This window comes from Oncorhynchus nerka, linkage group LG5, assembly GCF_034236695.1.
Source record: "Oncorhynchus nerka isolate Pitt River linkage group LG5, Oner_Uvic_2.0, whole genome shotgun sequence".
In the NCBI taxonomy this organism is placed as follows: Eukaryota; Metazoa; Chordata; class Actinopteri; order Salmoniformes; family Salmonidae; genus Oncorhynchus; species Oncorhynchus nerka.
This window is the reverse complement of record NC_088400.1, coordinates 42,374,176-42,401,581: the sequence shown is the minus strand read 5'-3', so window position 1 is coordinate 42,401,581 and position 27,406 is coordinate 42,374,176. Positions and strand designations below refer to the sequence as shown.

The following is a 27,406-nucleotide window of genomic DNA, read 5'->3' as shown; positions in this document are numbered from 1 at the left end:
CCTTTCAGAACGGCGCTCCCCTGTGTGTCTGAGTGAATGGCAGCTCCTACAGCTGTGCTTCTGCTTCCTCTCAAACGGACAGAGTAGACCAGGAGTGTTCCCCTCTCGTAGGAGGCTGCGCACCTGTGTCCGATTGGTCCAAAGTAAAGTGGAGAGTCTCTTGTTTCAACAGTCAAAGCAGAATCGGCTGTTGTTTTGTGCAGTTGGTTCCCTAGTTAGACTAGTCGCAGCTCTTACAAATAAGCTCATCAGACATGAGAGGACTGTTTCAGTATGATAGGACAGGGACTGAACAGTCTTTCAGCCTCTGTTATCCACAGGCTGGGTCAATTAATAGTGTTTCGAAACCTGGGTTTCTAGTACTCTTGGGGAGACTTGGCCTATCCACAGTGGGGTCTTTGTAGGATTTCATAAGAATCTAGGCCTAGTCCTTGGTTGCAAAAGAGGGGGTTCTTTGCGATGAGTGAGATGTAATTGGGGGATTTCGTAACCAAAACGGGTTGAGAACCACTGAACAAACGTATGCAGCCAGCAGTGACAAGCACTAAACGTTGGCCAACTACAAATGGATGTTGAATAAATTCCTATACATGCCCACTGTCCTTCACAGATACTGTGATTTAGTTTCTTTTCACTTTGTTGCATTTGGTGGCAGCGATGTGATCCAGGCCTGCAGGGGGAGCATGTGCTTATCTAATTGAGTGAATAACCAAGTGAAATACCGTTTTTCTTCTTTTTTCTTTCTCTTTGGTAGTCTTTTCACAAGTGTGGTAAAATGTCACAACTCAAAACAGATTATCAAAAAAGGCAATAAAAAAAAAAAACGTTAAGCACATTTCAAATCACTAAGTACAACACACAAAATCACACAGAAATCTTTTCAGCAAACCTAATCAGTGTTTCATCTAGAAATACCTTTCATATAAAGTAATTGCCTTTCACAATGCAATTCTCACAATACTTTTTATATGATTCTCTTGTCATTTGTTGAAATACATTTGACCATCACTTAATCCATCTGCGCTTAATGGTTAATCACTTAACCGTTTGGTAAACCTGTAGATTTTAAACTGTTTTGTCTACTATATATGGATTTTGAGAACATACATAACATATTTGTTTGTAAAGTATAAACATCTAAATGACATGTATGATACATGATAACCATACCTAATGACTACTCATTATCACTATTTGATTTCACATAGTGGTAAACACAATTGGTCACCATATAAAACGGTGTGTGTGCACTTGCAATTTCTTTCAATATGGAGCAGGATAGACAGCAAGGGAGAAGAAGAAATCAAAGAGCTTGTGGACAAGCGGCCCGTCAGAGGTGGGCATAGGTCCCATCAAAGAGGTCAAAGAGGTGGGCATGGACCCCATCAAAGGGGTCAAAGAGGTGGGCATGGACCCCATCAAAGGGGTCAAAGAGGTGGGCATGGACCCCATCAAAGGGGTCAAAGACATGGGCATGGGCCCTGTCAAAGAGGTCAAAGAGGTGGGCATAGGTCCCATCAAAGAGGTGGGCATGGACCCCATCAAAGGGGTCAAAGACATGGGCATGGGCCCTGTCAAAGAGGTCAAAGAGGTGGGCATAGGTCCCATCAAAGAGGTGGGCATGGACCACATCAAAGCGGTCAAAGAGGTGGGCATGGACCCCATCAAAGGGGTCAAAGACAATGGCATGGGCCCTGTCAAAGAGATCAAAGAGGTGGGCATGGACCCCATCAAGGAGGTTAAAGACATGGGCGTGGGCCCTGTCAAAGAGGTGGGCATGGACCCCATCAAAGGGGTCAAAGAGGTGGGCATGGGCACCGTCAAAGAGGTCAAAGAGGTGGGCATGGGCACCGTCAAAGAGGTAGACATCAGAGAGAGCGAGGCAGAGGACAGGGAACTGTTGTGTCTAATGAAGTCCGGGCCATCGTCGTTGACCATGTTGTAAACAGAGGCCTTACCACGGCAAAGGCTGCCAGATTAGTTCACCCCAATCTGAAAAGATCGACCGTCAATTTGATTATGAGAACATTTCGCCAAGAAAACTGTTTAGTCTGCAGGATATGTACTATGGTTTACCATGACATTTACAGTAAATGACATATTGTAACGCATGTAAATTCATAAAACATATTACAGTATTCTTACAGTATGATCTATTGACAGTGTACTCTGTTCTACCATCAGAATTGACAGAAGACCCCATAGTGGTGGCTGTGGCCGTGTGCTGACTGACCAGCAGGAGTGGGCAGTGGTGGAAATAGTGAGGGCCAGGAATGAAATACGGCTGTCTGAAATAAAGCAGGCCATTGAGGAGAATGATGACACCTTTGCCAATGTGGCATCCATCAGCCCACCAACAATCGCCCGCCTTTTGAAGAGGCACCAGGTGTCTATGAAACACATTTACCTGGTGCCTTTTGAGAGAAACAACGACTGGGTGAAACAACTGCGGGCCGAGTATGTTCAGGTACAGCACTATATACCATATTAATGTTACTATTAATGCACATGCTACTTCACAATATCATACTGGAACTATCCTGTAAAAATAACTAACCAAAATATATTTTTAGAGGCTAAACATTATGTTTAATTTTGATTCATTACATTTATTAATTCATTTCTTATTTTTTGCATGAATTAGGATGTCTTCATTGATCACACCTTTGATTAAACATTGGATAGATATTATGGGAAATATAGATATTCTGTAAGTTTGTTGGGTAATTTAAGTGTATGTGAAAACTGTGAAATCTACTGTAATTTACAGTACTGTGGCATATTACTTTCGACACTTCTAAGGATGATTTCAAACACGTACTATCTTGCATTGTTTGCTATTGGATAAACGTGTCGTTAAAACGTATAAATTGAATAGATATCATTACGTTGTGTTTTGTGGATTAAACCAATGCTCTTATTACATTTCACAATTAACTTATATTTTGAAACAATGGTTGTTTGGTGATGTTTACAATCCAAATGAATGCGCAATGACAGGTTTCGATGGAAAGGCTGGCTGCGTCACACGCGTGGCCAGTTTGGAGTTTTGCACTAAGAGTTGTGAAAATGTACCACATACTTGTGGAAATAGTACCAAAACGATTTTAAAAAACGGTAATATCCTGAGTTTACCTGTGCTGGACTTGATGGTTTCTTGGCCCACTGTTTGGCCGAGCAGGTCGTACTGGTTCAAACGGGAGCTCTCACCTTCCACCACCACAGAGTCGGCGGGCTTACTGGTCCAGACGTAAGTCACCTCTGACATCGTATAGGCATCTAAGTCCACAGAGAGAGTAAGGGTAACAGCATCAGTGTGGCATTTGAAAATAGGGCAGTGGTTCATTGTCATTTCTGACCATTTAATAGAAGAGTGTCTATAAAGTCACTGAACTGTTTAAGGGTTGTATAATTTCCACCAGAAAAAGCTACTCCAGATGCTTATCTCAATGACTGTTGTACATTTTGTTCTCATTACATTTTGTTTGGCAACTGAAAGAAAATGACTATTGACTTAAGAAATAAACACCTAGTCTAAATGATATAGGATCCAAATGACACCATAGTCGTGTGTATACATACAGTACCAGTCAAAAGTTTACACACCTGCTCATTCAAGAGTGTGCAAAGCTGTCATTAAGGCAAAGGGTTGCTACTTTAAATCATCTCAAATCTCAAATCTATTTTGATTTGTTTAACACTTTTTTGGTTACAACATGATTCCATATGTGTTATTTCACACTTTTGATAGCTCCACTATTATTCTACAATGCAGAAAATAGTAAATATATAGAAAAACCCCTGAATAGGTAGGTGTGTCCAAACTTTTGATAGGTACTGTGTATACTGAGTATACAAAACATTAAGAACACCTGCTCTTTCCATGACATAGACTGACCAGGTAAAAGCTATAATCCCTTGACTGATGGCACTTGTTAAATCCACTTCAGTCAGTGTAGGTGAAGGGGAGGAGACAGCTTAAAAAAGGACTTGAGACAATTGAGACATGGATCGTGTATGTGTGCCATTCCGAGCATGAACAGGCAAGACAACATATTTAAGTGCCTTTGAACGGGGTATAGTAGTAGGTGTCAAGGTTCTGGTTTGTGTCAAGAACTGCAACGCTGCTCGACAGTTTCCCGCGTGTGTCAAGAATGGTCCACCACCCAAAGGACAACCAGCCAATTTCACACAACTGTGGGAAGCATTGGAATCAACATGAGCCAGCATCCCTGTGGAACGCATTCGACACCTTGTAGAGTCCATGCCCCATGCACCTCAATGTTAGGCAGGTGTTCCTAATGTTTGGTATACTCAGTGTATATAGACATGTCTTGTCCTCTTGATATGTGTCTCTGTATAAAACACCCACGATGAGGAAGATGTGATGGTTTTGTCAGGAAGCTCTGCCAAGATGTGATGGTTTTGGCAGGAAGCTCTGCCAAAACCATCACATCTTCCTTATCGTGGGTGTTTTATACAGAGACACAGATATCAAGAGGACAACACATTTCATACAGTAAACATCGACAGTGACTCATCAATGCCATTAGGGAATCATACTCTCTCCCTGCGAGTCTTGCGCCATTAAAAACATATAACATATTAACTCATCTTGACATTTAAAATAAGGCTTGTATTATTAATTGGTTATTGGCAATGGATGAGTTTCCCCTATAGTCGACTGACGCAGCCATGCATCAATCAATAAACACAACGCAAAAATCCCCATCAAAATCCGTCTGTTTAAACTAGAGATAGGCGGACGTGCAGGATTTGAACCCATGTCGGCCTTCCACATCTGCAGTGGAAAGTGACAGAGCTGCAGAGTGCTGTTTTGGCAGACTAAGAGGCGTCCTGAAAAATAGGTCTTCTCACAAACGAACGTCTGCAGCGCCTGAACGGTTTGTCCCACAAGCCCCATGGGACTCGTCTGAAGTCGGTACCGCCGATTTGACAACTTCTGTCTACAGCGTCCATTATGGAAAGGGGAGACACTTACGAACACAACGGTGTTCTCCGTTTGTTCGAGGACACCCACAAGTGTCTCAATGTAATGCAGTACTGATTTCTAAAATGAACGGCAGTATGGACATACACAAAAAAAAAAACGTCTTTATGATTGATTTTTTTGACTCTCTTTTTGCCATTTATGGATGTGTTATTCAATGAGTTTCTATGGGCTACAGCAGTAAAGGTCAAATTCAATATCGTATCAAATTGTATATTTTTTTATACCTGCATGGGGCTTAAAATAAAAAAATGGAATAGCTAAATGATCCACGGTATGACCATCTTAAAACTATTTCATATGTTAGCTTAGTAGAACCCCCTCTCCCACAGGCGTAGCTTTTAGGGTTGATAGGTCATACATTTTACAACCAGGGGATGGCTTGCAGTGTACTTCACAACATGCAATGTCAAGTACTGACTCACTAAGCTTTTTTTTGTGTTGCTTTTAAGGGCTGAAGCATTTGGCCCCATTTCTTTGTTTTGTTTATCGAAACAATTCAACACCCTCAGTGGTTATGCAATGATTTTGCTGTAACTGGCGGAAGTTTGTAGCAGCAGAAACCAAAATCTGTTCTTATCCTTGTGACTTTCCTGGTCTTGGTTCCCCTGTTTGTTTGTTATGGTGTGGGATTTTATAAAGGGTTTAGGCTCAAATCAAGTGAAGTAAAGAAATTATATTCTGCCTCTTGGAAATGACAAAATGTGATGGTGTTGTTGACATGGAGGAGAGCGAGGTGCAGCACTGAATGACAAAAAAACAAAGGTCACAGTGGTAATTCATTCAAAGCTGGTGGCCGCAACTACAGTACCAGTCAAAAGTTTGGACACCTACAGTACTCATTGCAGGGTTTTTCTTTATTTTGACTATTTTCTACATTGTAGAATAATAGTGAAGACATCAAAACTATGAAATAACACATGGAATCATGTAGTAACCAAAAAACTGTTAAACAAACCAAAATATATTTTCTATTTGAGATTCTTCAAAGTAGCCACCCTTTGCCTTGATGACAGCATTGCACACACTTAGCATTCTCTCAACCATCTTCATGAGGTAGTCACCTGGAATGCATTCCAGGTAAGAGGTGTGCCTTGTTAAAAGTTCATTTGTGGAATTTCTTTCCTTCTTAATGTGTTTACAGTACATACAGTGGCGCAAAAAAGTATTTAGTCAGCCACCAATTGTGTACGTTCTCCCACTTAAAAAGATGAGAGAGGCCTGTAATTTTCATCATAGGTACACTTCAACTATGACAGACAAAATGAGGAAAAAAATCCAGAAAATCACATTGTAGGATTTTTTATGAATTTACTTGCAAATTATGGTGGAAAATAAGTATTTGGTCACCTACAAACAAGCAAGATTTCTGGCTCTCACAGACCTGTGACTTCTTCTTTAAGAGGCTCCTCTGTCCTCCACTCGTTACCTGTATTAATGTCACCTGTTTGAACTTGTTATCAGTATACAAGACACCTGTCCACAACCTCAAACGGTCACACTCCAAACTCCACTATGGCCAAGACCAAAGAGCTGTCAAAGGACATCAGAAACAAAATTGTAGACCTGCACCAGGCTGTGAAGACTGAATCTGCAACAGGTAAGCAGCTTGGTTTGAAGAAATCAACTGTGGGAGCAATTATTAGGAAATGGAAGACATACAAGACCACTGATAATCTCCCTCGATCTGGGGCTCCACGCAAGATCTCACCCCGTGGGGTCGAAATGATCACAAGAACGGTGAGCAAAAATCCCAGAACCACACGGGGGGACCTAGTGAATGACCTGCAGAGAGCTGGGACCAAAGTAACAAAGCCTACCATTAGTAACACACTACGCCGCCAGGGACTGAAATCCTGCAGTGCCAGACGTGTCCCTCTGCTTAAGCCAGAACATGTCCAGGCCCATCTGAAGTTTGCTAGAGAGCATTTGGATGATCCAGAAGAAGATTGGGAGAATGTCATATGGTCAGATGAAACCAAAATATAACTTTTTGGTAAAAACTCAACTCGTCGTGTTTGGAGGACAAAGAATGCTGAGTTGCATCCAAAGAACACCATACCTACTGTGAAGCATGGGGGTGGAAACATCATGCTTTGGGGCTGTTTTTCTGCAAAGGGACCAGGACGACTGATCCGTGTAAAGGAAAGAATGAATGGGGCCATGTATCGTGAGATTTTGAGTGAAAACCTCCTTCCATCAGCAAGGGCATTGAAGATGAAACGTGGCTGGCTCTTTCAGCATGACAATGATCCCAAACACACCGCCCGGGCAACGAAGGAGTGGCTTCGTAAGAAGCATTTCAAGGTCCTGGAGTGGCCTAGCCACTCTCCTGATCTCAACCCCATAGAAAATCTTTGGAGGGAGTTGAAAGTCCATGTTGCCCAGAAACAGCCCCAAAACATCACTGCTCTAGAGGAGATCTGCATGGAGGAATGGGCCAAAATACCAGCAACAGTGTGTGAAGACCTTGTGAAGACTTACAGAAAACGTTTGACCTCTGTCATTGCCAACAAAGGGTATATAACAAAGTATTGAGATAAACTTTTGTTATTGACCAAATACTTATTTTCCACCATAATTTTCAAATAAATTCATTAAAAATCCTACAATGTGATTTTCTGGATTTTCTTCTTCTCATTTTGTCTGTCATAGTTGAAGTGTACCTATGATGAAAATTACAGGCCTCTCTCATCTTTTTAAGTGGGAGAACTTGCACAATTGGTGGCTGACTAAATACTTTCTTGCCCCACTGTACATACATGCCTTCAGAAAATATTCCTATTCCTTGACTTATTCCACATTTTGTTGTATCTCACCCATCTACATACAATACCCCATTTATTGAAATTGAAATCTCATTTACAGAAGTACACCTGTTCGAATCACCTTTGGCAGCGATTACTGCTGTGAGTGTTTCTGGGTAAGTCTCTAAGAGCTTTGCACATCTGAATTGTACAATATTTGCACATTATTCTTTTAAAAATTCTTCAAGCTCTGTCAAGTTGGTTGTTGATCATTGCTAGTCAGCCATTTTCAGGTCTTGCCATAGATTTTCAAGCCAATTTAAGTCAAAACTGTAACTAGGACAGTCGGGGAACATTCAAAGTCATCTTGGTACTATAACGAGCGCACTGAGAGTTGGGAAGCAAGTACAGGGAGTGAATGTTTTAATAAATAAACAAAAGAATAAACACGAAACACAAACAACGCACCGACATGAAACAGAGTCAATAACACCTGAGGAAAGAACCAAGGGGAGTGACAGATATAGGTATAAGGTTCTGTTTTTCTTTTGTTAGTCAACCTTGTGTTCTTTTTCTTTGTGTTCTGGAACATAGCCATGTCTTTCTTTTTGTTCATTGATTTCACCTGTGTTCATTTCACACCTGGTCTCATCCACTCCCTATTTAGTTCAGTTCTTTCTGTTTCTATGGTTGTGGGGTATTGTTTTCTGTAATGAATGCTCAGGGAGAAAAAGGTGTAGATTCAGGCGCAGAGCGCGACAGATGTTTATGAAGCCTTTGCAGAAGGCAGGAATCGTGGTCACAGGCAGGCAATGGTCAAACACAGGTAGGCAGTCAAAAACAAACATACCTCACAACCATAAAAAAACAGAAAGAACTGAACTAAATAGGGAGCTGATGAGACCAGCTGAGAAACGAACATAGGTGAAATCAATGAACAAAAATTAAAGACAGGGCTACGTTCCAGAACACAATGAGACAGGGCTACTTTCAAGAACACAAAGATAAAGAACACAAGGTTGACTAAGAAAAGAAAAGCAGAACCTTACAATAGGGAAGATAATCAAGGAGGTGATGGAGTCCAGGTGAGTGTCATGAGGCGCTGGGGTGCTTGACGAGGGTGACAGGTGTGTGGGATAATCAGCAGCCTGATGACCTAGAGGCTGGAGAGGGAGTATACGTGACAGGTAAGCTACTCCAGTCTATATTTGGCCATGTGTTTTAAGTTACTGTCCTGCTGAAAGGTGAATTTGTCTCCTAGTGTCTATTGGAAAGTAGACTGAACCAGGTTTTCCTTTAGGATTTCGCCTGTGCTTAGCGATATTCCATTTGTTGTTATCCTAAAAAACTAATTAGTCTTTGCCGATGACAAGCATATCCTTAACATGATGCAGCCACAAAAATATGGAGTGGTACTCAGTGATGTGTTGCGTTTTCCCCAAACATAATGTTTTGTATTCAGGACATAAAGTTATTTTCCTTATCACATTTTTTTACAGTTTTACTTTAGTGGCTTATTGCAAACATTTGGAATATTTTTGTATACTGTACTGGCTTCCTTCTGTTCACTTTGTCATTGAGGTTAGTATTGTGAAGTAAATACAATGTTGTTGATCCATCCTCGGCTTTCACCTATCACAGCCATTAAACTCTGTTTTAATGTCACCATTGGCGGTGAAATCTTTGAGCAGTTTCATTTCTCTCCAGCAACTGAGTTAGGAAGGACGCCTGTATCTTTGTAGTGACTAGGTGTATTGATACACCATCTAAAATGTAATGAATAACTTCACCATGCTCAAAGGGATATTCAATGTTTTCTTTTTTTCTACCATCTACCAATAGGTGCCTTTCTTTGTGAGTCATTGAAATTGTTTGAAATTCACTGCTCGACTTAGGGACCTTACAAAAAATGGTATGTATGGAGTACAGAGATGAGGTAGTCATTCAAACACTATTATTGAACACAGAATGAGTCCAACTTATTATTTAACTTGTTAAGCAATTGTTTACTCCTGAACTTATTTAGGTTTTCCATAACAAAGGGGTTGAATACTTATTGACCCAAGATATTTCAGCTTTTCATTTTTTATTAATTTGTAAACATTTCTTTAAAAAAACAATTCCACTTTGACATTATTGGGGTATTGTGTGTAGGCCAGTGATACAAAATCTAAATTGAATCCATTTTAAATTTAGGCTGTTACAACAACAAAGTGTGGAAAAGTTAAGGGGTGTGAATACTTTCGGAAGGCTCTGTATTATCCATAGAAGGATGCTTTTGGATTTCTAGTTGTAGTTTTGCTGGTGTTTCTTAACTTTCTGTAGGACTCCCAATCAATTGGATCCTTAGTGCTACGGTACTTAGCACAGGCGTTCTCCCTTTCTCTCAAAAGATGTATTAAGTCAGACCCCGGCAACATATGACACATGACCTATTGAGCAACTCCATCTTAGACACATTTGATTCCTGCATGCATTTCCAAATCACACGTTCTTTTCAGGAGAGTCATGCCCTGCCGCCCTCAGTGACCCTGTGTGTCTCTGCACTCTCTACACTTGTCAATCGTGCATTACTCACAGCTGCCAAACTTCAGGGGACATGAGTGGAAGTCCATGGGGAAATCTTCCAGATGCATAGGACACTCCGCATGAACCGTCAACCTAGATACAACACACATGGAGCACAATGCGTCACTGTAACGTCCAAAAACACACACACACACACACACACACACACACACACTCGCGCCGACCAAACTGTGCAGGCATACATCCTTTTCACTTTGTTATTCTCTGCACTGTTCCATCAAATATGGTTGATGTGAACCAGTATGCAATAGTTACGGATATTACATCCTGTGTCGTGTTTGGTAGTGTCAGAATGAACAACCAATGGAGTTGGACCAAACAAGCATGAGAGCCTCTTTTAATCCAAACTAAGGTGCAATCAGTAATAAACCAGAGTTGATGGAAACCAAAGCTCTAGAGATAGAGAATGCTTATAGTGCACACAAACTATGAGCATCCCCCAGATTTATAGTGGGCTATTTCTGAAATATATTGCATGTGTGCAGTGGAGATGCTCTCTATCTATATCAATTCCAGCCTAAAGGACCTGACAATGCTCTTTTCCTAAGTGATTCCATTCAAATAGCCTCTGACTGGGCAATGCTTTCATCTGTATTCTACAGGGACTCACTTGTCAAAGTAATGTCCCCTGTCATTGGCACTGAGTGAGTCAAATATTGCAATAAATAACATAATTATTGATTTAGGGGGGTTCCTGCGGCAAAGGGAGGCGTACACCGAAACTGGTTCGATGAGGAGAAACAAGGGGATATGTGCTACATGCAATGTGTGTCATGCATTCAAATACATTTTGTTTAGGTTAAGGGTGACATTGGGAGAGACTGGGTACGGCGGTCATACTTTTGACTGTGTTTTTCTGTTCCACATGAATTGAAAGAACAAGCTAAACCTGCCACAGTAATAATATTTCATTCAACTTCATGAATCATTTCTAACACAAATTCAAATAGTTTTGGTTTGAGCTGTATTTGCCTCATGGTGTAAAGTAGGGTGCCATCGTCTTGAATCCTCAGTAGTTTATTGGGCATGGTCATGTTGTGAGCCACCGACTTCTTCCCGTTATGGAAGAACGTGTCCGGTGTCCATATTTTACTGGCCATCAAGTTGTTCAGCCGCAGTATGTCCATGGGCCCGTCGAATTTCAACCTCTCGTCTTTCCAGCTTTGCCGGAAGAACACGTCTATCGTGTATTCCTGTGGGCGGAAGTAACGTTGTCAGCAATCGGCAATCGATTACAGACAATAAAACCTTGAACCGTAAGTTCACTTAAAAAAAAAAAAAGATATATAAAAAGGTTTTTATTGCAAATGATTTCTGCACTGTGAATATGAAAACCTTCACCTAAAAATGACACAATATCTTCTGTTGTACCACCTGCCTTTCTGAACCTTCCTTAGCTGTCAGTCCCTACTAATATTACAATTGCCCTGAAAGTTTTCCTAGCCGTTAAGTGTTGGGCCAGTAACCTTAATATTACTGGTTCGAATCCCCGAGCCGATGAGGTGAAAAATCTGTCGATGTGCCCTTGAGCAAGGCGTCTGTTAAATTATTCAAGTGTAAACAGATAAATCACAAGCGGCAACTAGTGAGAGGCTGTGAAAACAGCCTGTGATGAAGCTTAGGTGGATGGCACACTTTCTCTCTGTCTTATCCCCTCCAGACAATGCAGCCCCTATAACATCCATTACTGACTCACTGCTCCTCCTGCATACACTTGGGCCTGCCATTAATCCACACCGAATGGGAGTTTTATGTTTCATTCTTTAAATCGGAGCAGCCTATACAAGGTGAGGTCTCTGGTGTTAGTGTGCCATGTACCTATCCTGCCTATCCAACCTCCACTACTTGATTTAGCAGCCCTGGAGCCATGAGATACAGTGCTGAGGTAGAACAATCTCTCTCTCGCTCTCTCTCTCTCTCTCTCTCTCCTCCTGCTTCTCCCGTCATTCTCTCCTCCTGCTTCTCCCGTCATTCTCTCCTCCTGCTTCTCCCGTCATTCTCTCCTCCTACTTCTCCCGTCATTCTCCAAAGGATACCTGGCTTGTTATAGCCTCCAGGGCAAAGTGTATTGAAAGAGGTGTGCATGTGTGCTTACTAGCTGTGTTCAAAATCATATGAGCTGGAATGGGAAAAACATGCCTTAGGTGTGAGCACATCACAGCTTATGAGACCACATGGGCAATGAAAACAGTCAATTCATCATTTTACCTTCAGCCAACTAGCCATTTGATGGCAACAACATATAACAATATTCTGTGCTTTATCAAAGTAGATTTGCACCTCATGCACCTTTGGTATGGAAATCCCAAAGATTTCTATGTGGCGTTATCAATCATGTCTACAAGCTACCGTCAACCATGCACACATTAATAAATTATAATACTGATAGTCTCCCTAGGTGTTTATTAAGTCATGGCTTTGCATCAAGACGATCGTACACATCTTAAGTTAAAGCTTCATACCACGACATGGGACACACTCACCTAGTGAATACTTAATGGGAACTTATGCCTAATGTATATGTTGCTTTTAGGGGTGATAGGGTTTGAATTCTGCATTGCTCTTCAAATATCATAAATGTTTCATAGATAACAGCTGATTCGTAGTTGTTGGAGCCAATTTGGGTGCATCTTATATTACGGTAATATTCAGGAAATTACACTCCCGGCCACACAGACAACAGAACAAACACACAGGCCAAAACGGCTCCTACAATAATGTTCATTTAAAGACTGGCTCATGCTGGATGTTGCCATTTTTAAAACGTGACTGTGAGTGTGGAATGAAAAATCGGCGTGTGTATTTTCTTGAATACAAGCCCAAGATAAATGAAGATGTGACTTGAATAACGAGTCGATTTTTAATTTAAAAAAAAAATATATATATATATATATATATATATAATTCATAAAACAAAACTGTCGAAGGAATAGGCACGGCTCCGAGTGGGGGGGGAGAGAACACATCTCTCTCTCTATAGTAAGACTGATAAAGGTGTTGCTGTGAAGAAGAAAACGATGTATAGGGATGAGCTCCAGGGAAGAAGAAAGAAGGGACAATTCTGCCTTTGAAAAGAAACTAAGAAAACAACATCAAAAGAAGAGAATGAAAGGAGAACCTGAGAGAGTGAGAGATATAATATTGCTGTACCAAAAGGAGTTCAGACAGTGAAATAGCACTCAGGATGAAGAAGGGTAGAACAATGTGGCAAAGGTAGCAACACAATGGGAATAAAACGCATGTGCGCCTTATCGCTCCTTTTCTCTCTCCCTCATTCTTCCAGAACCTGATTTAAACATGTCCCTTGAACAGTGAAATTGAATAGGGGACGCAAGCTGGAGCATTGGCTACAGAGATCTTAAGTCTGCTGGGGAGGAAAGCGAAGGGGAAAGATTTTGAGGTTTTGAAAGGTAACAAGGTGTGCTGCCTGGCCAAAGAAGAGAAAGAGAGGAGCGGATGGATTGCCCGGGGGAAGAGCGAGGGAGAGAGGGGTCTCTTGGCTATGTTTGAAGCCAGGGCCCTTTGAAGACGATCAGGGGAGCCGTAATCTTAAGGTGTCAGTGTTAGGGGGGGCTTTGGTGCTCCACTAGAGCCAGGCAAAGCTGCTTGGAACAAACACAAACACCAGGGTCCTATTCATTTGGCACCAAACTGAAGAAAACGGACGGAAACAGGAAGGGGCAAACGGAATCCGTCCAATGAGAAATGCTTGTTTTCATTTTCAGTTGCAAAATGTTTTGATATGGTGTGCCCTAATGAATACGAACAGGACTAAGAGGTCCAAATAAGCGACTGAAAGGAAAATGGCGCAGAATGGTGGTTTTGCAATGAAACAGTAAACAAAATACCTGAAATGGCAAAATCAGAATTGAGTTTTTCTATGTTCTTGTGTAATAATTAAGATCTCTGTTGTGTTTCAGTGGTGTTTTACAATAAAAAAAAACGTAAGTGTTTAACCCAAACCATTCTTACAACAGTATAATATTATAGTAAAACACCACAGGAACCAATTTGGTCCTTTCCCGTCATATCTTGTTTAACATAATTGTGTTGTCATGGTAATAAATTGCAGTTATTTCTGCATAGTGGTACATTTGATGTGGTCAGGTTAAACTAATTTCCCTACATGCATGCTTCACACTATAGAGTAGACCAAAACTATACTGTGCTGGCCTGCATATTTTTCCATTCACAATGCCCATTCCAGCACAGTTACAGCAATTATGGTGAATGCGTAACCAGCCCAGCCCAGTACAGCTTGGCTTGGTTCAGCCCAGTTTGGCTCAGTGTGGTAACAGGGTACTTGTAAGATTAGAATGTCGTCTCACCATGTCTGTATCTGAAACTGGGCCAAAGCTGGTGACGTAGACATTGGTATTCACCTCTGTTACACGATCTGAAAAACATAATAACAAGGAGGATTAAAATAGAACAAACGAAGGCGGATCATGAGACCATTTCTTCCTCGCTGAACATGAATAAACAGATCTATTACTAGACACTTCAGTATGAATTACTGAAGCTCATATTTTGAGTGGCACTTCCCTGCGTTGCAGTAAAACAACACTTCAATTTTGACTCCTAACGACACCATCCTGTCTGGCCTACCTCTGTTCAGTGCTAGAGAAAACAACAGCACACACATTTTGGTTTCTCTCCTGGGCATCTCTTTCATTAAGTTAATCTCTTATACGCTTGGGTAATTTCTTAAAAAAGCTTTCAGGCTTTACAAGTATCCTCTGCTGCGCACACACAGCAACTCACACACAGTAACGCACACACAGTAACTCACACACAGTAACTCACACAGACACGAACTCATGTGTATTCTAAAGAGGTTCTCATTAGCCTAAAATAAAGTGCTCTCATGCAAGGCGACTCGGCGAGCGAGAGCTGGCCCAGTGCGCTCACCGCGCTGTTCACTGCGTTTGCTGACAAATGACACACAGACGTGTAATGGATATGCTTATTATTTATGAACTAGTACATATCGAGAGGAATAATGTGGGTAATGTGTGCAATACATTTAGCAATACATACACTGGATTGCACTATAAAATAGGTGTTTAAAGGTCCAATGCAGCCATTTTGATCTCAATATCAAATTATTTCTGGGTAACAATGAAGTACCTTACCATGATAGTTTTCAATTAAAATGGTCAAAAAGAAACAACAATTGCTGAGCAAAGAGCAATTTCTCCAGGCATAGTTTAGCTAGGACTGTCTAAGTGGGAAGGGGAAAATGTGAAATGAGCTGTTATTGGCAGAGAGGTTGGAAACTCTTTTTTTTTTGGTCTATCAACACCTTTACCACATGGTGACATCACCATGGAACGGCAAAACTCCATTCCACCAAAATTGTTTGCTCAATAGGCTGTTGGTCAACTGAGATTTCTTTAGTTGAGCAGTATCAAAAAAAATATATAATAATCATGGTGTACAAGACAGCTGTCTGATTCGCACCTGTCTGAGAGGACTGATCCATTGTGGAGGCTGTGGGGATGCCACAGTCCATCACTCGAAGACATGTACAACTGAAATTGCATATGGTTATATTATGTAAGAACAATTGTGCAACACATAAAAAATAACAACTTTATAACAAATGCACTTTCTCCCGTGTTGGATAGTGGTTGTAGTCCACGGTTCTGAAACACATCAGTGCGCTGTTGAATTGGCACCTTTTAATAGACCATGTTGCTATGTGCATAATGGCAAAGTTAACCAGCTTATTGGTGTTGAGAACAATGCGGCTGAGGCAGCAGCGGAGTTAGGAGACGAGAAAACAGCACTTGCCTTAATTGTCTAAGAAAAGTGAGAAGAGAGAGAAACTCCAACTTCACTAGGTCTATAATCAATAGTCTAATGGTTAAATGTGCCTGACTTTATAAATCATCCATGTACTGTATACAGTAGAAGTCTGAAGTTTACATACACCTTAGCCAAGTACATTTAAACTGAGTTTTTCAGAATCCCTGACATTTAATCCTAGAAAAATAACATGTCTTAGGTCAGTTAGGATCACCACTTTATTTAAAGAATTTTAAATGTTAGAATAATAGTAGAGTGATTTATTTCAGCTTTTATTTCTTTCATCACATTCCCAGTGGGTCAGAAGTTTACATACACTCAATTAGTATTTGGCAGCATTGCCTTTAAATTGTTTAACTTGGGTCAAACCTTTCGGGTAGCCTTCCACAAGCTTCCCACAATAAGTTGGGTGACTTTTGGCCCATTCCTCCTGACAGAGCTGGTGTAACTGAGTCAGGTTTGTAGGCTTCCTTGCTCGCACTCTCTTTTTCAGTTCTGACCACACATTTTCTATGGGATTGAGGTCAGGGCTTTGTGATGGCCACTCCAATACCTTGACTTGGTTGTCCTTATGCCATTTTGCCACAACTTTGGAAGTATGCCTGGGGTCATTGTCCATTTGGAAGACTAATTTGCGACCAAGCTTTAACTTGATGTCTTGAGATGTTGCTTCAATATATCCACATCATTTTCCTACCTCATGATGCCATCTATTTTGTGAAGTGCACTATTCCCTCCTGCAGCAAAGCACCCCCACAACATGATTCTGCCACCCCGTGCTTCCCGGTTGGAATGGTGTTCTTCGGCTTGCAAGCATCCCCCATTTTCCTCCAAACATACCAATGGTCATTATGGCCAAACAGTTCTAGTTTTGTTTTATCAGACCAGACCTATGGGGCCCCCGATCACGGCCGGTTGTGATACAGCCCGGGATCTAACCAGAGTCTGTAGTGATGCTTCTAGCACACAGAGATGCAGTGCCTTATGCCACTCGGGTGCCAGGTTTCCTCCAGACGTGACGCTTGGCATTCGGGCCAAAGAGTTCAATATTGGTTTCATCAGACAAGAGAATCTTGTTTCTCATGGTCTGAGAGTCTTTAGGTGCCTTTTGGTAAACTCCATGCAGGCTGTCATGTGCCTTTTAATGAGGAGTGGCTTCGGTCTGGCCACTCTACCACAAAGGCATGATTGGTGGAGTTCTGCAGAGATGGTTGTCCTTCTGGAAGGTTCTCCCATCTTCACACAGCAACTCTAGATCTCTATCAGAGTGACCATGGGTTCTTGGTCACCTCCCTGACCAAGGCCCTTCTCCCTCGATTGCTCAGTTTGGCTGGCCGGCCGGTCAGCTCTAGGAAGTGTCTTGGTGGTTCCAAACTTCTTCCATTTAAGAATGATGGAGGCCACTGTGTTCTTGGACCTTAAATGCTGCAGAAATGTTCTGGTACCCTTCCACAGATCTGTGCCTCTACACAATCCTGTCTCGGAGCTCTACGGACAATTCATTCGACCTCACGGCCTGGTTTTTGCTCTGACATTCACTCTCAACTGTGGGACCTTATATGGACAGGCGTGCCTGTTGGTCTACAATCAAGTTGTAGAAACATCTCAAGGATGATCAATGAAAAAATGATGCACCTGAGCTCAATTTCGAGTCTCATAGCAAAAGGTCTGAATACTTATGTAAATAAGGTATATCTGTTTTACATTTTTTTATACATTTGCAAAGATTTTAAAAAACTGTTTTCACTTTGTCATTATGGGGTATTGTGTGTAAATTGCCGAGGAGTTTATGTTTTATGTAATCAAGTTTAGAATACAGCTGTAATGTAACAAAATGTGGAAAAAGTCAAAGGGTCTGAATACTTTTCGAATGCATATGTGTGGATGAAAACACCTTGCTGTGTGCAGACTCACACTAGATGAATAAATACACTGGATATGTAGAAATATGACTCCACTGACAGTGACCCTGATGTAGCCCATTCTAATGCACTGTTTTAATGTGAGACCTTTACAATACAATAATACCATATTTGAACCTGTGGATAGAGATCCACTGCTCTATGTTTCCATGGTCAAGCCTACAGTCAATAACAACATAGAACTAAATCATCAAAAAAAAATAGCAGCAGCCTGTTCATATTCAATGGAAAAGTAAACCAAATCATGAAAAAAAATCTGTTACGTACAAATAATGCATACTTCACACAAAGGAGCGGAGGCCCTTGAGGACAAATCACTTATTTATTATTTAGAAAAGAATCCAGAAAAAAACTGAGTTACGTTATGCATACTTAGTACAAAGAAGTGGCTCTTGGGGATAAATCGCTCGTTTTATTATTTAGAAAAGAAACCAGAGTGCATTTGAAGCCTGAGGATGTGAGGCCACTTTATTTATAGTATCAAGTCATGTAGGTTCACTTCTTCAGCTCAGACGGACCAAAGCGAGTGGTCTAGTCAAGTTCCCTTAGCTTGTCATTTATATGCCTTTAGACTTCCGACCGAGCTATCAAATGTCTAACTAAACTTTAGTAAACAAGCAAACTGAACATATGAGTGCAATATTTATAGTTCAATACAAAAACCCTATATACAAAGTGAGATACTGTTCCTTCAATTAACGTGGAACAGGGCTGTGTGAGACAGAGAGAAATACAGCACAGATAAGAGGGGTGAGAATCACACCTGGTCTCCCTTTTTTTATATGGCGTACAACAACCTTTACAAGGAAGCGTGGATATGACCTGCCTGCCAGGCAAACTTACATATCCCCCAATACCTAATATACCGTAGCTGCTCTAAATGACATGAATGGTCTCTCAATACTGTACTGAAAAGGAGGCAAACGCACATTTAGTTAGGAGCGCCAGGAAATCAAGAGTTTCCCTAAGGTGCACATGTGAGGTGTCGGGGGTTGTGTGCGTTTCTGACCCTCGTATGGACCAGTCAGCAGCTACGCCTGGTTAAACAATCAGACTGGAAACACTGAGGATTAAAGGTGCAGGTTTGCAGGTTATTCTGCCGCCGCCGCTGCTTCTGCTGCTGGGTTTTGTAGTTCTCAAATAAAGACGACAACAGAACACGCAATGCGGTTTCTGTTTTAACGATTGGGAATGGAGTTGTTTTGGCTAGGGGTTATGGTACATTTTAAAGACAAACCTGGACACAAAGCAAAGAGAACTCTTGGGGGAAACTCTAGGGGGAAAATGCAATGCACTTTCTAAAAACAAACGTGAAGACAGACACTATTAATATGCAACACAAAAATATTCTGTTATTCATCGGAAGTCAAATGCGTCTCTGGCATCTAACATTTGTCGAACAGATGGCAAAACAAATGCAGCATAGGCATCAAATAGTACTTTCTTCATAAGCCACTCAATTTTGGGTTGCAGAAGTCTGCGGATGATTCAGTACCTCTAGGCATGGAGAATAGTTTTGTTTTCTCCATAGAGAAAGTATGTCAGTGCTTCTATACCATACTGCCATCCAGGCAACCCTTCCCAGCCCTTCCCCAAGACAAAAACAAAGACTATCACCCATATGGCAGATGCTAGTTTTGAGCTGATGGCCTCCTGAATCTCAACAGATTCTTTGGGAGGCCCGGGCTCTGGGGCCACCTGGAAATGAGACGGGATGGATAGAGAATGGAGCAATGGAGGGAGAGGTGGGTGGATGGTGGAGGGAGGAAGAGGCATCTTCTCATGACGGAAGGAGATTCTTTCATAGCAACACAGTGAAGACGCTTAGACAAATAATTGTATGAATCGTAGTAGTACGATCTCACAAAGACACTACACTTCAAGCGAGGACTATTCGACACTATCATATCACTTCTTCTCAGTGCTTCTAAATATCACATTTGATCGAAAAAGAAAAAGATTTTCTTTCTCCAGGTCAGTTGGTACTAATCCATCCCATCATCCTCCATCATTGATTCATATGCTGTGCTGTTTATCATCATCACACCATTATGTCAATAATACCTTCTGTTACTGGACCTAGACTAGCCAATTAAACTATACTCCAGGAATGTACAATGGAGTTGAGCGGCGACTAGCGTGGGCAAACTGGAGCTCCGATGTCACATAAAATACACATCAGCACCAACAGAATAGCCCATAATTACACATGTTGTTCGATGTAACTGCGGGCTATTCTGGAGTGCTGAAATCCAGTCGTTTTTGATTTTTTTAAACGTCATTTTATGAGACGCCGGAGCTCAAGTCCACCCACACTAGTCGCCAATCAGCTATATTGTAAATCGTGGTGTTGAGTTTAGTCGGCTAGACCTAGGCACACATTCACCTTCAGCTCAATCTATACTTTCCTCTAAAGGGCAACCTAATCATTAGGCGAAGGTTTATGCTGACCAAGTGTTTATCCTTTATGAGCTTGTTAAAGGCTAGAACACACACGCACATACTCAGACGCGTGCAAGCGCGCACACACATTGACCCACACGTACGCATGCACACACACACAGGGTAAAGTGTCAAGGCGGTGAAAGATGACTCCAGTGTCTAGCTAGCCACTAGCCCTATACGGAGTTCTTTGCCGGCACATGGAAAGAACCAGTGGTGGTGGTGGTGGTCAGCAATGAGATGTCTGACACTGTACATCAAACAATATCCATGATGATGCCTGAGGGCCGGTGTTCAATCGCATAACGCTTCCCTGTCAGAACGCCTTCCCCCTACAGATCTCAGATTGGCAGAGTGATATTTTGGCACTAAACTGTGACAATAAGGCCTCAAATGGTTATCAAAGACTGAAGGAGCAGCATGTTCAACCAATTTAGTTACTGTGGTTAGATGGATAGATAGCGATGAAACATGAGCCATTTGTGATTTCATGCACAAATTGTGCAAAACATGGGATGTAGCAGTATCACCACAAGTATTCAGGAGCATGGCAGCAGGTTACTGGTTTCTCAGTTGACATTAGCAATGTCGAAATGTGGACATTACACGTTGTCGTGCTTCTAAAGAGAGAGCCTTCAAACGTCTGGTGAGTCTGAATGTTCTAAATGCATTACTAAAACCACCTCAATCAAACAAGTATGTCATAAATGTTTGTTGAAATTCATGTACGTCAGAGTTGGTGTTTTGTGCCTTTTATTCATCTTTTTTGATTTATGTTGGGCATTATGTCCCAGCCGATGTCATGTCTAGTTTAGTGGATCCACGTCTGTGAAATGTTACGTTGTCTATTTTCGATTGTCCAAAGAAACCACAATCACCATTCAGATATCATTGCTAACATTGCAGTGAAAGCTAACGAGATCGAGAGAATTAACGAGAACCTGTGTGAACCACACATCCCAGTCCAGGCCACAGCAGACGATGACGTCTGATATCGATGATGGATGTGTGCTGGGTTGGGTCCAATGTCTAAGTGCACAGGTCAAAGTTTACTGAGGAGGAGGACTGAAAGCAACCAAGGTTATTCCAACCGATACAACTATAAATCAAGGGTTACGACATAATGGGCCAAAACGACGGGCAGGTGATTTGCCCTGTTTGCGCAGGAGAACAGAATTGACAAACAAATAATGAGGATGCTATACTGTCCAGACTGGATGTCCACCTCAGGCAGACAGAAATGTATCTGTTAAGGACCCAAGAGCAGATTATATATCATAAATCAAAATAACTCTCATCAGCTTTTAATTGTTATTACAGCTAATGGTCAAACAAAGTATATTTGACGATAGCACATTCTGTGTACTGTACCACCCATTTATAAATGTGGTTTGCTTACACCAACGCAAAACTACTTGTCATTCTGTGCAATACAATTTCCACCCCATTTTAAAGTGCCCCAGTGATTCCCATTTAGTTTATTGGATAATATCCTTGATCTACACCTAGTACTAAAATATAGTTTATGATCTGTTGTCACATTTACAGATGTTAGTTGATGGTTGCTGGGTGTGTAGATAAATACAGAATGTCTTAATGGGTTTGAGCATGGTGCTGACGTCAAGGATTGAGGGTTTGATTCCGTATTCAGGAGCTTTGGATGCCTACCAATGCAGGTTTGTAGGATAAGGAACATATAAAGCGTGTCTTCGTGTCTACCGAAGGTTCCTAAATAGACCATCGTGCCACACCACAGAGCGTCACTTGTTTTCCCAGGTGGACTATGTGCTAGTGCAGCAAATAGCCCACTTGATAAGGCGCCAGCCAATATCTTGACACTGTGGATTGAGAGCAGCTGTAATATAACAGGGCAGTATCCTAATAAAGTGCTAAGGGAACCTTTTCTCTGTGTGGTGGTAGTAGTGGTCGGTAGCTGAACTACCATGTAATAGTGTTATCGTGTACTGCAACAATTACAGTATTCACATGCTGTTGCCTCTGGGGAAGAGCTATTGAAACTTGGTCTCCTGCTGACTCGACAACACTACCTTTACCAAACAGGACTGCGTCCCAAATGACACCCTATTCAATTTATTGTGCACTACTTTTGACCAGGGCCTATAGGGCTCTGGTCAAAAGTAGTGCATTGTGCAGAGAATAGGATGCCATTTGGGACACAGATTTATACTGAGGATTTGGAATAACAAGCTCACTGATGACCGATATGTTCATGTGGTTTCATGTGCAGCACCATTAAATGTCATGAGAAAATATTGCCTGAATTGCGTTTCGCTGCTCCACACAAATTTAAGCTGCACTCTACACGATTTATGGTTGCACTATCTTTCACATTACAAGACACAAGCAGAAGCATCGCTGGCAGTATTTGTTCTGCATGCTGACTGTAAGGAATATGAAATACTGTGAGGAATACTTCCACTAAGATTCACTAAACCTGACAGGAAAATTAATCAAATGAAGCCAACAAAGTTAAAGTCATCACAATCTGTGATGTGAATTCATACCATGTGTTTCTAAAATGTCCACAAACTGGAATCGGATTCATAAAGAGTTTCAAAGGAGGAGTGCTGATCTAGGATCAGGTCACCCCTGTCCATATAATCTGTTCATTATTATGTCAAATATAAAACTGATCCTAGATCAGCACTCATACTCTGAGACCCTTTATGAATACAGGCCTAAGCTTGTTTTGTCATGGAAAATCAAGCCAAGAGAGATTCTTTACCCCCTAGGCCGGGTCGAAGGCGATTATCATAGCCATCTAGAAGTCTGTCGAGGATCCGTGTGAAGAGAGTGATGTTGTTCTTGAAGGCATCTGTTGTAGGATCAGCAATGACTGGCCTTGGAGACAGACAAGAGTGTCAGATTGACAAGGCCTTTGCACAGTTATTCCAGAGGGAATGAAAGAGGGAAGATCAAGAAAAAAAGGTAATAGAACACACACACACACACACACACACACACACACACACACACACACACACACATCCCCCCCTTTCCCAAGCATTCTCCCAGATGACCCATTTCAATGCTGAACATTTGTGTGCCATCTGATCTTGGAGCAAAAACACAATTGAATATAGAAATGTGACCCATTTCCGGAAGCCAGGCATATGACGCACATCAGTAATTTACAGGAGAGGCTTTTGTAGGTAATACTTTGCCAAAAAAATGCATTTCGATTTAAAAATATATATTTTTTAAACGTCTTCTGGAACATGTGAGCTTTCATATACGTTAATAACAAACTTGTACACCATCTGTAAAGTATGAATAAAAATGTAAAATTACAAGCCTAGTTGGTTTAGCCACGTAAACATGTCAGGAACCTTCCCGCTAGCCATGATTGGCTGAGATAATGGATGGGCTGGACATGCCCAGAGATGAGTTCGGATTGGTCTGCCATGTAGCTGGCTTCTGTTTTTAACATGAGCTGCTCAGTGTGTGTAGATAATCCTCACTACAAAGGCTTTTTCTTTTTAAAGATATAACGTTAACCATGGAAAGCTGCAAAAGTGTTGCTACTGCTCTCAACAACATTGCTGCCCTAAATTTTCCTGGCACTATTGACAAAGATCAGTGGGGAAAAGTTACGACTTTCTGCACTCGGTGTGAACCAGAGTAACTTGACACAACGGAACAAGCATTCATACATGTGTACAGGTAAGTCTAGTTACATTTTCAGACATTACAAGTTTCATATTTTTTCTGAAAGTTGTTTTCATTGCAAGTTAAAGCATACTGTTAGCTAGCTAGTGAATGTTAGCTTGCTGGCTCGCTAGCTAATGTTACGTGTATGATCAGTGTAGTAATATTATTTGTATTTCAGAAATTGATTTGCATTGCTAGTTATAGTCTAATTTTAGCTAGCTAGCTATAGCATTGAGCCTAGTTGGTTAACTTCAGCTACCTGCAGATTCATACTACAGCGTTTCATGCATGGTGGCTAGCTATGGCAATATGTTTGTACTGTAGCTATGGGTTGGGATTATGGCTAATTGATTAGCTAGCTAGCTACATGTCTAAAACAAATATTCCACTTCGCCAGATGATTAGATGACCCACCAAGTTAGCCAGGTGTGTCCAGGGGTGATTATTATCTATTGTATTTCATGAACATGTATACATGTCTAACTAGATGTGGCTGGGGGTGGTTATAGAGTTTATTTCACATGACCCATCAATTTAGACAAGTGTGTGTCTGGGTAAGCATCATCTAGCAATTATACAATATGTTTTATATGCACACGTTCTATTTTTCTGTATTGCTACTATGCAAATACGCACGTAATCATTTCACTGTACTGTTTACACCTTCTGTTTCATGTGCATGTGACAAATAAACATCATTTTATTTGATATACTTTGTGTTTACCAGAGACCCTAATGTGAAAAACAACATGACCTGCACTAAAATCAGATTAGGATATAGGCCAAGGACTAGTTAAAGGGTATTTTACAACTACTTTTTGCTACTACTTTCACCCTTTGTAGTCTTGAGATCTTTGGCTGCTTATTACATGACCTTACTCACTCTGTTTTTTAGCACATGGCCTCACTAAGTCTTAAGAGGATGTGAACGATGTAGACAAACAAGAGCTCTCCATTAGATGTACCAAAACATTCAAGGCACATTTAGTCAAAAGTGAGTTTACAAGTTTATCAGCTTTCAAAGCAGAATTAGTTTCCATTGTTCCTCAACTGTAGTGTATGATATACCTTTTTGTAGTTCTGAGTCTCTACTTTTATCCAATGTAAAAATGAAAAATAAACATTTAAAATGTTGCTACTGTACATAAGACCGAATTGAGGTTGTGGGTCACAAATGTCATCGGTTTCATGAATCCAATAAGCAGAAGAGGCGTAATTGAATTAAATGCACATGTTTGATATTGATCATGTATTGGTTAACCATTTGACTGACATTGGTTTCTTGATTGATTTGTGAGCTAATATCAGTCTACAAGCTACATTCGTGAACGCTGTGGACACAGCGAGTCAAGCGCAACGTGTCAAAAATGTTGCAACCATGAGACTTCCTAGTCCATTTGAGAATTACACTAGTGACTACGATATGCTGTCACAAAATGAACAGCATGTCCCAATATGTGTAGATTACAAGCATGTTTATTTGTAGAGAAACTGTGTAGGCTACTGATGCTGTACAATGGTCATACAGTACAAGGTCCCACTTTACAAACGGTCCCAGTATGTAGTTACATCGGAACAATTGAGAATTGAGTGATCACATGGAATGTCATTCCTTGAGGATTGAAATGAAGTGCTATTTGCATATTCGTGACCCATGCTCTGGTGATAAACATATTACAGTGTGGCTATAGTGATATGAGCACTTCTCCATGGCATCATGGTGTGAGCACAGCTTTTTCTGACTGAAAATAGTGTCTGTACTTCATCGCCACCCATAGGAACCTAAATCCGATAATTTCCCCACTTCATTGATTTCAAAAAGAGCCCCAAGTCGACAAAAGCCTGATGTTCACTATCCTAAATACATAGGCGATACCTATAAGGTAGGCTACTAAAGCACGTAGAATCCCGACATTGTGGTGTACTAAACTAAAGGAATACGATTAGGAGAAAATATTAATTAAATTACAAACTCTAGATATAGTGGTACGCTATACGTTCAGTTTTACTTTGTAATGTGACAAAACATACTTGATTAATTTTTATTATTCAAAGTAACGACTTACCTCGTTTGCCAGACGACCGTCAACGAGAGGCAGATGAACAGACATTGAAAAATGTAGTCTCTATTCCTCATAGCTGCATGTAGCCTACACCTACACAGCAGGGAAGACAATAATGAATGGAACCATAATGGATCAAGCTGGCGATTTTACGTTTCTTTTTCTAGGTCTATTTGTACGGGAATATATTCAAATAGCCTACACAGAATTAAAACGGAGAATATATACCCAGAAAGGCCTACAGTATTACTGGGAATACATCATTTGGACCCGCAGAGAAAAAACGTACATGACATTAATATTTACAGAATGTTTTCTAGGGGGACTGCAATTAGTATTGATTGACACACAACATGCCTGTGTTGAATGATAATTAATTTCCACTGCCTAACAGAACATTTAGCGTGTAGTGGTGAACGAGTTCAAAAGCGCAGTGAACGAGTTCAACCACAGATCTGAAATCCCTTGCTTCTGTGCAGAAATGCTTGAGGGATATCCCCACTGAGATAAACTCTACGTGATATCTAGGCTAGGCTACTCCTGCCTACTTATCGGTGGAGACAGACAGGAACTGTATCAAAACATTCTCACCACAAAACGACTTTTCATCAGCGAGGAGACTCACCTGGAATGCAGGGTGTAGCCTAATTGAAGCAATTATCAGCACAGAAATTGAGCCAGATGTGAAAGTTGAACCCAGTGGAACCACTACCGTGTACTGTCAAGATGGAATAAGCGCGCACGAGTATAACAAGAGCGAGCCTTATACATTCAAAGCACCAATAATTACAGTTGTGCCCAATTATGCACTTAATGTCTTTATCCTTTCCTTGATGTCACTGACGTTCAGCGTCTAACATTTTCCCATTCTGTTTCCATTTCAGTTTAGCTGGTGAAAGGGAAGAACACACGCTCCGAGCCGCGACAATATCGCTCTCACACACACACACACACACACACACACACACACACACACACACGCTAAACTACATGGTTAAAGACGGGAAAATAACGGGTCCTAAAGATAGTTATTTTGTATCCACTCAATGTTTTAAACAGATGTAACAATTTTTCAATGAACACATGTAATTAGTCGGCTAAAGTTGAGGAATATTTGCTTCTACATTTAAAATTAACATTACTGTAATC

At 41.1% G+C, this 27,406-nt stretch overlaps 1 protein-coding gene across 1 annotated transcript in view; it reads right to left on the bottom strand.

Moving 5' to 3' along the window:
• LOC115129528 (gamma-aminobutyric acid receptor subunit alpha-2-like) overlaps positions 1-26,346 on the bottom strand; it is a 55,146-nt gene extending 28,800 nt beyond the window's left edge. The window contains exons 1-6 of the mRNA XM_029659960.2: positions 26,261-26,346; positions 23,269-23,384; positions 14,676-14,743; positions 11,320-11,540; positions 10,337-10,419; positions 3,136-3,279 (exon numbers count right to left, since the gene is read on the bottom strand). Coding sequence (XP_029515820.1) covers positions 3,136-3,279; positions 10,337-10,419; positions 11,320-11,540; positions 14,676-14,743; positions 23,269-23,384; positions 26,261-26,331 — 703 coding nt within the window. The 5' untranslated portion in view covers positions 26,332-26,346. The remainder of the gene's footprint in view (positions 1-3,135; positions 3,280-10,336; positions 10,420-11,319; positions 11,541-14,675; positions 14,744-23,268; positions 23,385-26,260) is intronic.
• Between the last annotated feature and the right edge of the window lie 1,060 nt (positions 26,347-27,406).